Raw genomic sequence first — 11,639 nt, 5'->3', positions numbered from 1 at the left:
CCATTAGTAACACATTCGTTCTCAAAACTGAAAAACGATTCGATTGGCAGTATCCCCCACTCCGTTTGGGACGAAGATAAGGAGCCTTGAGATAGAACTACACGAATTGTGTGCCTAGCAAAACTCGTGACGTAACCGGTCAGGGCCATTTCGGGCCAGGTCAGAAAAATCCATAGTTGGGTGAAGCTCAGTAGTACTTGCAGACTAAATCTATCTTGGAGCCCACTTTGTTGTTGTTTTAGTCATTGTCTCAACCAAAGTCAACAGCCGTAATAAATTCCAGCCTATTCGTGTCCTATTACACTGTCCAATTACAAGCATGACGCATACTCCGACCTATCAGATCAAGATACTTTGGCCGAAATCATGACGTCATTTGATCTAATAATCTTAATTTGACTGTAATTAAAACCTTTTTAGAGGCTGAATAAAATAAAGAATGTATCAATTCTTCTTTTCCAAAAAGGGCGGGTCTCATTCAAGGACGGGAGAAAAGGGAGTGGAGGTCACCCAAACCTCCTAATTCCCGGTCCAGTGTGAAAAAACTCTAAAATGCTTAGCGAAATTACATGACAGTGCAGGGACTACTTTTTTTCTTGAGTGCTGTTGGATTCCATTGGTGCTATGAGACAAAGTGAATTTGTCCTGGTGGCCAGTCATTTTCTTTTCATTCATATTATGAAATTTTTTTAGATATAAATTAGATGTTGAAATCAACGCACCAAGACACGTTGCCTAACAAATCACCTTTTTAATAATCTAGAGAAATGAATCGCCGTAATTAAATCAGCATTACAACTAACTAGCTGAACATGGATGACAACCTTTTTCTTTAACAAAACATAGATCATAATCACGAGTTTCTTGTTTCTTCATTACGCGTTTCTGGTCTCTTAGTGTAACGTAACAACAATGAAATGATTATCTATAGTTTCCAACAGCAATGTATGAAGTCGAATTTCAAGAGGATCAATTAAAGTCATTCCACCTGATAACATCCAAAGATGAAACACTTTGTCGCAAAAAAAAAAGAGACAAATTCAACCAGGGGAATGCAGATTTAAAATAAGTAGTTTGTGGGTAGAAAAGAAGGAACTGTTTGTTTTCTACCAGTAGCACATCCTTTCCCAAAGTTGTAGAGCTTTGCCTCTTTGTGTGGGATTTTTTAAGGAGAGGAAGGTATGAGGACCCATGCAATGAATTGGGAGAGAAACTTAAAACTTTGACAAGGTGACATAAGCTTCTGGCTCCTCTTATTCGGAGGGTGGATAACGCTATCCACTGGGTAAATCTCTATCCGGTGGATAGCGCAGTACGTTTTGTTAACAGTTATCCGCTGAATAGCGATTTATCTGAAGGGTAGCGTTATCCGCCCTTTGACAAGCTTAAACGCAATCAAATGCACGAATTGCATGCCTAGCAAAACTCGTGACGTAATCACAAAAGGGAAATCATGTGACGCAGCCTGACACAGACTGGACAAGGAGAAAGACATGGCGTTGACTCTAATTTTTCTTGGGTTAATTTTGGTTCCTTACTGCCTCTCGTCGGAACCCCTGGCAGGAGGAATACAGGATCGCAAACCTGACGACCCAGACGTCCTTGATGCACTTGATTTTGCCATGAACGAATTCAATGCTATGCAGAACAACTTGTATCGCTTGATGTCGACTAAAGTTAAGGATGCGACTGTGCAGGTGAAAACGCAGCTTTGTTTGGATCGATTCAAATACATAAGAATTACATGATTGTACATTTTACATCCCTTATTCATACTTAACGAAGTATTGTTCACTCTTTGTTCAGAGTCCTTTCGAAAGAGGTTCGATCGATGTTGAGTAATGCGACGATGTCAGAAATTTACATCCGGTTTGAAAGTCAACTAATTTATGTAACAGCTTTAATCGGCCCTAAACCTAGCGTTGTTCGAAAACAAAAAGATCGTAGTTTAAACACAATTTACAAAATATTCTCGTGAATTAGTGTTGAGAGAAATGATGTACTCTATTGATGTGCTATTGGGATCAATTTTTATTGCGCTTATTGGTGTTGGTGTCATGATCCTAACTGAATTTTCAAGTTGTGGATAGTATGTATGTTACACGATTACAAGCACGTTCTTTCTCTTGCTAGCTGCAGCTGAAAGTTAGCACTCTTTCAGTTACTCTTGTATGTCTTGAGATTTGATCAATTTTCGATACCTTGTTTCGTGCTGAGCTAAAGAAAGGTGCGGATAATAAAGAAAGATATATATTATAACACACGGGCGCGCGTAGATATGGAATTTCCCAATCTACAAGCAACCATTTATTATTTTTTTTATCATCTTAACACAATATAGTGACAAGAACAGCCAACTTCAATAGTGAATGAAAATGAACGAATCAATAATCTCCAAATAACTATTATATGGTGCGTTGGCGCAAAGACTCAAGATGGAGAAATGTGTTGAATCCTAATTGCAAAAACAAAGATGGGCATAATTTTCAATTTACAAAATTCTCATGAATTGACTTGGTCCCTACAGACAGCGAAGTCTTTCAGGTACATAACCTAAATTGGCCTGTGGCAATCTTCCAGTTGTTGTTTTTCATTTTCAGCCACAAGAAATGCTATTACCAAAGGCAATAAATACCTAACTTTTGGTTTTTCTTTCGTGGAAGGTGAGTTATTTGTCAGCAGTTGATTGGCGATATCAAACACGGGAAAATTTTTTTTATCATATAAACTATGGTGTCACACAACAATTTCCAACCCTGAGAATAGCCATAACAACACAGTGAAAAAATATTGTATTTTTTCATGTGCCTTCACCATAATCAATCCAAGGTTGTTTGTCTGAATTTTTTTGGATCATGGCTGCTAAGAAATTAAAAAATATGTATTGCCTAGAGAGAGCGATGTTTAAACTTATCTTAAAGGGGAAGAAAACCAAAATATGGAAAGAAAAACTGAAAATTATGTATTTATTAGCTTCAGAAATGGCATTTCTCACACCTGAGAACAAAAGTCAACAACTGGAAGATTTGCCACAGGCAGACTTTGGCTGTGTACCTGAAAGATTTCTTCTGTCAGTAAGGACCAAGTCAATAACTGAGAATTGTGTATATTGAAAATTACACCTTTCATTTGTTTTTGTATCGTTTCAACGGATTTTTTGGTCTGGAGCCTCAGCGCCAATGCGCCTTTTGATTTTATTCAGGTATTGTTGAGTCTTTCATTTTCATTTATTATGTCGACTCTCTTGTCAGTAAAGGGCTGCTGCTACTTGCTTGTAGAAATGAAATTTCTCCTCTTGTGTTAAACTTGTGTTCTTGTGTTCAACTCTTGTGTCTGCTGTGCTCACTTGTGAGCTATTGAGTTAAATACTCTAAGAGAATGTATATATCCTCATGTGCCTGTACATTATTCTCGATGTAGTTTTTCACGTGTGTTGTTCCAGCTTTTCTCTGAGCTGGAAATCCTTGTATAACACCAAATTAACACCAAACTGCACATGAAGTTATGTTATTACCTATACAAACACAGTACAGTATATTTAAATATCAGAGGTGATTTTCATATGGTTTTATGTTTCAGGTTGTTTCTGGCCAAAAGTTCTGTATCGTTTCAGAGGTTGGCATTTCCCGAAGTTGCCGCAATGATGATGCTCACAAGTCTGCCTCTCTGGATCTTTGCCCTGTTGACACTCTGGAGGTAGGAGATTGTGTTCTAGGGACATGTGGATGCCATTAGACTGACAATGGCGCCAGTGCTTTATATCAAGAACTTAGCTCATAGCCAGAAATTTCTCAAGCACAAAGAAACGATTAGTCATATTTTGTAAGCTCTGATTTGATAAATTTAGTGGAGGACCATTGCTTGTTTCTTGGTGAGTGAATGGAAAGTTGTAGTAGATGAAAAGTTGTAGTAGCCTCTATTTGGTGCAAAAATGTGTATTGCTATTTGTCCTTGGACATTATCTGTTCCTTGAAGCTCACAGTTTTCCTTAAGCTTTGCTCTTATTAGGAAAGCTGTTCGCTTCTTGGAACAGGTGATGTCTGTAGAGAGATATCCATGCATATTTTTGTCCAAAATAGGGATTAACATGTTTATTATCCTCGAAATATTATGCATGTGAAAAACTGTTAATGAACAGCTTACTGTATGCAGCATGGAATGTTTTCTTTTGAGTGTTCACCGGTAAGACTTATTGGACAAAAAAAGATTTCCCTTCTCCAGTAGCAACCACACAAAACCCTCTCATTATGAATTAAAATTAATTAATTTTGATACAAAGCCCTATGGTAGTGGACGTAAGGTTTGAAAATTTAGGAATATCGCTTGGGTGATATTCTTGGATATTACCCAGTTTTAGCTTGAGGATATTTGGTCATGTCCTTTATCAAGACTAATCACACATGAGCAAAAATGTTTGATAGATCTTATTTAGTATTAGTTTTGTATTATTATTTATGTTTTTTTATTATTCATCATTAATACACTTACATTCATTATTGTATGATAACTTTTAATAAAGGATTTCACAGGTACTCAAATGACAGATGTAGTCACGTTGTTCTTTACAGATGCAGTGCAGATTTGTGGTGAACAGTGTCCCATGGGAGAAGCGCAAAGACCTCATCAGCCATGAGTGTGTTGGTTTGGAGGAAAAAATTATGTCATGTGAACGGAGCCAGCCTTCTAAAGTTGCATCCAAACCAGATGAGAGTAACTCTGTGGTAGATTTTGAAAAGCAATCAAAGGTAAAACCAGGTTTCTTTTGAAAACGCGTAGAACACTAATCACAAGAAAGTATAAGCCCTGCTTGTTACCATGATGGTAGTTTTTAACAAAGGAGGCTGTTCTCCAAAGTGGTAACTAAGATGTACATATGAAATGTTCTTGCTAAACAGAAATTTTATGGCACTGGAGAACAGTGTAGCTTTTGCAAAGTGCAAGTCTTAAGGTGATATGACTCAATTTATTTTTAAAAAATGATGGTCTCTACTGATTGTTTACAGTTGTTGTGAGCTGTGCTATTATAACCTTCAGCTATCAATGTCTGTAATTTCCTTTTTATCTACAGCTAGCAAATAAATATGTACACTCGATTGCAAACACATTGACACTTAAAAAAGCATTTGTAATCAATAACAAGACCCCACAGTTCTGTGGTTACACTTAAATACAGAATGGCCACCATTAGCATGTGTTACATGATGGGAGTTATGCTGGCTTTCTTGGAAAAAGGGGATTATTGTAACCAAGGATTTCATGAATAGTGACAAAAGCCAATCACTGATTATGTATCTGCACTTGAGCATTTCCCATAGAGCTGTTTGGTCTCATTGTTCACGAATCATGTTTTCTAGGGGTTAACATTTTTTGCAATTTAGTGTGTTGTCAAGAAGAGAAAACAGTTACAGTTTTGTTTGTAGTTATGCACTGTTATCAGGTACCACTGTCAGTACCTTTTCATCTGGGAAGTATATGCACAAGAGTAGTACCTGTGGCTTTCAGAATTTGCTTGCCAACCCCCTTGGGAGGTACACCTGTGTTGCACACAGTTAAATTTTTTTTTTTTTTTTTTTCAGCCAAAACCTGCCATAGGTGACAGTGATGTACTCGAGACATTCCACAAGTTTGTTATTAAACACAAGAAGCCCTATTTAACAGATAAGGATGGTATGTGTTAACGCATTAACCCAAAAACTCCCAAGATCTGATTGTTAATTCTTCCCTTTGACTTCTACACATTTCCTTGTAAATAAGCTACAAGAATTTAGTGTTAGATCATGAAAACAACTTCTATTTGATAAGTCTGAATATTCTCACCACCTGTTTACTGAATAATGTATGTATATTGTAAGGAGAAGTGACATGTAAATCACTTCTGGGAGTTAAAGGGTTAAACAGGAGAGAAGTGGTTTGTTGATCAATAGTTTGTACTAGAAAATGTTTCTTTGTTGATAATGACTCAGAAAATAATTTGGTTTGGAGGTGGTGCTTGTTAAATAACTCTTAGTGTTTTGTTACACTTTTGCAGCAGTCATATATTTTTAAAATTTTCATGTCATTAACATTTTTCATGTCATGTTGATCTTTTGGTTATTTCTTTTATTTTTTCAAAATTTAATGATGAACACAAAATGAGAAAATTTCTGCTGGTTTGGATAATTGTAAACAAGGGTAAAAAAATTATGTTAGATCTATCAAAGCTCCAACCAGCAGGTGGGAATTCCTTCTATTTCCTACTTTTCTTACAATTTTTCTCTGAAGTGAAGCCCTCTTATGTCCTCATTACTCCTCTCAGTGTGCAGTTTGTTCCTGTCGTTTCCCTCTATTTACACAGTTTGTCTCACTTATTTTTAAAACTCTTTCAGAATACAAGAAACGCTTTGCAGTTTACCAGGACAACTTGGTCAGAGCTCGAAAGATGCAGGACATGGAGCAAGGTTCTGCCAAATATGGGGAGACAGTGTTCAGTGATTTAACAGGTTTGTCTCCTCAATTGTGACTTTTCAAGGGGAAACTTACACTAATGCTCCATATGCATGTTGTTTGTCAGCCTTACAAACATATGGGGAATCTGTTCAAGTAGCTTTAGCAACAGTTTCAGTGACTTGGGTAGCCATTAAAACTGTTGTGGCATCTGTATGGTAAAAATTTCTACCTGCTCAAATGAGTTGAGACATTAATTTTGGAAGGGATTGGCTTCCATTTAAATGATATGCAAGTCAATTTAGCAGCCATGTCATCACATACTTGGTTTATTACATTATAATCAATATATCATACCTACATGTGCCTTTGATGTGGATATTTTGTGTTTTTTCCTTTAGAGGAGGAATTTAAGAAGAGTTACAAAATGCCTGGTTGGGGAAAGCCACAATATGAAATGAAGCAAGCTGATATTCCAAAGGGAGACATTCCAAAAGCATTTGATTGGAGAGACAAAGGTAGAGTGTATGAACATTTAAGGGTGTTATGAAGTTTACACAAAATGGTTGTTTGTGTAACTGGATGTAACCCATTTCACTTGCAAGTGATGTTGCTGAGGTTGTTCTGTTTCCTTAAAGGTGCTGTGACTGCAGTAAAGAATCAGGTATGTAAACAGAAATGTCAAGTTTATCTACCTGGTAATTGGTCTGTAGACCCTTTAACCCCTAAGAGTGATTAGTAACTATTTCTTCCTATCAGTATCACCTTAAAACAAACATTGAGCTCACAAGAATAAAGGAAATGATCACTGACTAAATAGGCTCTTGATCATTGAACAAATTCTCCTTGTCAGCACCATAGTAAATGCAGAGAGCAGTGTGGAGAAAATGCATATGATGTTAGGGTGTAAAGGGTTAAGTGTAGGTGTGTTTGCTATAATTTGTAGTCTCTCGTTGGTGTGAATAAGCAGTGCTGCTGGGCTATAAGATACTTATTGACTGGCATTTGGCTGCATCCTTCACTGGCTTTTGTGTGGTTGTGAACAACCTTGCTGATTGTGTACCTTTAAATCTAAGAAGACCTCTCCAAGTAACATTCTCACAAAAAGATGTGGTATAACAAACAGTATTAATAATATTTGAATGTGCTTTTTTTTCCCCCGGCCTCTCAACTTTTCACCCCACTGAAAACTGATACATCTGTTTGCTCTTTCTGTTTGTGCAGTTTCAAAGTTATTTAGTTCCAGGGGTGGAATTTTTCCAAACAATGGCATTAAAGTTTTCAGTAGAAATTTGACAGGAAGAACTCAAAATAACAACTTGGGGTCATTGCTTGACTTGAAGACAATTCTCAAAATTGAAATTTTAGAAATTATATCACAGACAGCAAAGAGAGTTGATATTTATATCTTTGGAGTGACAGGGATCACATAATGATTAATTTTACTGCATGCAGGGTATGTGTGGTTCATGCTGGGCTTTCTCTACAACTGGTAATATTGAAGGACAGTGGAAAATCAAGAAAGGGGATTTGGTCTCCCTCAGTGAACAAGGTAATTAATGAAGGTAATGGGACTGAGTGGAGTCCAGTTTGGTCTGTAATCATGCAAGTGATTAACAAAATTGGACAATGGCAAAGTGGGAGTCTGATTTGTTAACTGTGAGCATAATTACAGACTGGATTGGATGACATGAAGTCCTGTTACCAATTAATCAAAACTATGACAAAATTTGAGAAAGAAACTAGGCATTGGTTATACCCTTTCATAAACAAACAACATTTACATGTAACTCAGCAAATTGTGTGACAACAGGGCATGTACATGATGTGTACTTTAATATGTGTATACTGTCATCTTAGTGCTCAAATTGGGCTGGTGATAACCATTCATGTTGAAGAATTTTGTTTTGGTTTTGATGAACAGGAAAACACAGCATGTCAATTGATATGCTGCATTAAAAAAAAAACTTTGGCATTTTACAATGTTTGCCTTTTTCTGGCATCTCATCCAGTTATTGTATAAAATTTCTTGTTTTTTCTTTGCAATTTACAAAATTATTGTTCTCAAATTGAAGTGTTTTTAAGTTTGGTTAGTGATAGATTTGCCTTAGAGATCATTGCAAGGCTGAGACAAACAAGTATTGTGAGGGATAAAGGAAGTTTTAAACTGAAGATTTCGGAATGTGGAATTTTTTACCTTTTTAACAACTGTACCATCCATGGTGTACTAAGAAACAGCCAAGCTGAGCCATTCTTTGTCTCTTAAAGTCCTTTTAAGTTAAGGCAAATTAGCCTTCCTGGCCTTGTTTTTGAGTGAAAATTCTACTACCTTTTAAACACCTGATCAAGGCCAGAAATAAAAATGAAGCTGTCATGTATGAAAGAGGTCTATGTGCAAGTGTTGTTGCTCACAAACCGTACTTATGATCTTCTGTGATCTCTTGATCTTTCCAGAACTTGTTGACTGTGACACTGTTGATCAAGGCTGCAATGGTGGACTACCATCTAATGCTTACAAGCAAATCATGAAACTTGGTATTTATAAGATCATTTGTTACAATGAAATATTTTGGTGAGGTGACTTTTAGAAATACTGGTAGCTGAGTTTTTTTTTTTAGTTCTAAGTTGATCTTGATTCTGGTCCTTTTACTCGTGGATATGCAAAAGATAATGAGAAATGATGTGGAGTGTACATGTAAGCATGGCCACAGGAGTCTGGAGAAAGAATGCATCTTATTATAAATGGCAGGCTGATAGTTAACGATGGTAGACTTTGTCAAGTCACTTTGATTTAGATTCTCATTACTTGTACTGAACAGTTGTATCTTTGAGATTTTGGCAAACATGTGAAACTTAATTTTGGTAACAGAGATGTTCTGAATGTGTCAGAGATTTATGCTATACTGTATTGTAGTACGTTTGAGTGGTCTAACAACCTTGATTTTTTTCCTATTGAAATTTTGTGTTCAGGTGGACTCGAGACTGAAAAAATGTATCCTTATGAGGGATCTGATGATAAATGCAAGTTTGCAAAGTCAGAAGCTGTTGTTTACATCAATGGGTCTGTTGCGATATCTAAAGATGAAAATGGTAAGTCAGGGTTTCTACAACCGTCTGTTCTTTCTTCATCATTCTGAATGACATTTTCAATCCTTCTTTACTGGCTTTGGAATTTCTTTCTGCTTGAAGGGTTAACAGCCCTGTAGTCAGAGCCATAATGCTTTTGGTGAACATTATGGAACAATAGTTTAACTCTCATTTATGATGTAGTTTACAATGAATTTTCAGGTTTAAATGACTTAAAATTAATTCAAGTTGTTGGTGTATTTATGTGGTTTTTTTTTTCATTAATCCTTCAATTGAGGATAACTCAAATCAAATTTGGTGTAGGCAATTTTTTTTTCTTTGAAATTATTATGAACTTCCACACAGGTACCTGGTAATACCTATTTTTTAGTTCAGTAATTGAAGCCATTGATTTGTTTACCAATTCATATATTATTTCATAGTAATCAGTCATTTGATACAATCAACTGACAAGTTTGTGCAGGTTGTTTTACCACACAGTTGCAGTGTGATTTGTGTATGCAGCAATGAGATAGGTCAACTTGTTGAAGGTTTGTTCATCATGTACTAACCTCACAAATAATGTTATTTTTTCAGAAATGGCTGCCTGGCTGGTGAAGAACGGACCAATATCTATTGGTATTAATGCTAACATGATGCAGGTAAACTGAAGTGCATGCTTCCAACTATTCTCGATGTAAAAGTTTTCCATGTTATGTTCCTCATTCAAGCTTTGAGTCTATGCTTTGCTTGATCAACCAGTGTACAGGTTATCCATGGTCTGAACTAAAAACTACAAACTGTACACCAATTCATCTGATAAGGAAAAACCCAGCATTGGCACCAAAAGCTATTACATGACTTTGTTGAAATCTTCAATGGTGATCACACAAAGAATCGGTCATTAAAAAAATTGTGCCTCAGTGGATAATTTTATATGCAATTTCTGCACAGGTCTGGGTGGAGGGGGGGGGGGAGTGGGAGCTCAAACAAAACAATGAGAGGGGGATGTTGAAGCTTCAAATCCAGGCATTTGTTACACACCCTTTGTTACACATGTAGGCTTCTAAGTTCACCTAACATCAAAGATCTTGTCACTTCTGGGGATAAAAATAGTAGGGAGGGGTCCTTTAGACTTACTGCCCCCTCCCCCCCTATTTATATGTGGTTCTTCTTTATTAACCTTAAAGTCCTAGAAGTGATTTACATGTAACTTCTCCCTATAACATCCAGACACTATCCAACAAACAGGTTATGGGAAAACTCAAACTTATCAGTTAGAGGTTGTTATCATGATATGACACCAAATTCTTGTAACTAAATTACAAGGAAATGTTTAACAGCTAGATGGGAGAATTAACAATCAGATCTTGGGAGCTTAAGGGTTCAGGTGAAGGCGGCTTTACCATGTTGTTTTTTCATTTGTTAGTTCTACTTAGGTGGAGTTGCTCACCCATGGAAGATTTTCTGTAATCCAGAATCTCTGGATCATGGTGTGCTGATTGTAGGCTATGGCGTCAGTGAGTATTGCTGTTCTTGTTTCCTTGCTTTGAAACATGTGAGATAGCTCTTTCGGGCAAGTTAAAGGCATGAGCTTATGAACCTTTATCCAACCAGCCATGTTTGAGGTAGAGCTAGATTGGACATAAGGGGAGTGGGCAGGGACAGATGACATGCTCAGCCCAACCCCTCCCCTCTCCCTTCTTCTGACCATCAGTCACCCCTTTGGTACAATTTTTTTGCTCCCCTGCCTTCTACTGCTGTAAAATTCAAAGATTCAAAGATAGCAGCTATGATTTAACCATGAAAACACTGAGCACTCACATTTCAAGAGCAATCCTGCTCTTTAGACTATAAGTGAAGTTGTTAAGACCATTGTTAGAGGTTTCATTGGTTACCCAAGGATGTGTGAAACATGATGCTGTGGGTGAAATGTATTACACTTGAGGTTTTTCATTAGTGAATTGCTTTTATTTTCACAATTATGGGAATCAGAGCCCAGGCCATTGTATTTCAACCTCTGATGCTCTTCCACTGACCTACAGAGAATCTTATGGTGAGCTAGGACATTAATAAACGTTCCTTTACGTACGTTGTGTTGGAAGCATTTTACACACCGTTGGGGTCAGCAATGTGAAAAGTGTCATTTG

General features: G+C 36.9%; 1 protein-coding gene across 2 annotated transcripts in view; it reads left to right on the top strand.

Moving 5' to 3' along the window:
• Positions 1-1,470: 1,470 nt before the first annotated feature.
• LOC113670017 (cathepsin L) overlaps positions 1,471-11,639 on the top strand; it is a 13,829-nt gene continuing 3,660 nt past the window's right edge. For both annotated transcript variants that reach the window (XM_027186098.2, XM_089195639.1), the window contains exons 1-12: positions 1,471-1,697; positions 3,580-3,696; positions 4,569-4,745; positions 5,577-5,667; positions 6,366-6,479; positions 6,825-6,941; positions 7,062-7,087; positions 7,879-7,975; positions 8,878-8,958; positions 9,394-9,513; positions 10,087-10,151; positions 10,919-11,009. In XM_027186098.2, the coding sequence (XP_027041899.2) occupies positions 1,494-1,697; positions 3,580-3,696; positions 4,569-4,745; positions 5,577-5,667; positions 6,366-6,479; positions 6,825-6,941; positions 7,062-7,087; positions 7,879-7,975; positions 8,878-8,958; positions 9,394-9,513; positions 10,087-10,151; positions 10,919-11,009 (1,300 nt within the window). In that variant the 5' untranslated portion in view covers positions 1,471-1,493. The remainder of the gene's footprint in view (positions 1,698-3,579; positions 3,697-4,568; positions 4,746-5,576; positions 5,668-6,365; positions 6,480-6,824; positions 6,942-7,061; positions 7,088-7,878; positions 7,976-8,877; positions 8,959-9,393; positions 9,514-10,086; positions 10,152-10,918; positions 11,010-11,639) is intronic.

Source organism: Pocillopora damicornis, chromosome 2 (assembly GCF_964200805.1).
Source record: "Pocillopora damicornis chromosome 2, jaPocDami1.2, whole genome shotgun sequence".
Classification (NCBI taxonomy): domain Eukaryota; kingdom Metazoa; phylum Cnidaria; class Anthozoa; order Scleractinia; family Pocilloporidae; genus Pocillopora; species Pocillopora damicornis.
This window is presented reverse-complemented; position numbering and strand designations above follow the sequence as displayed.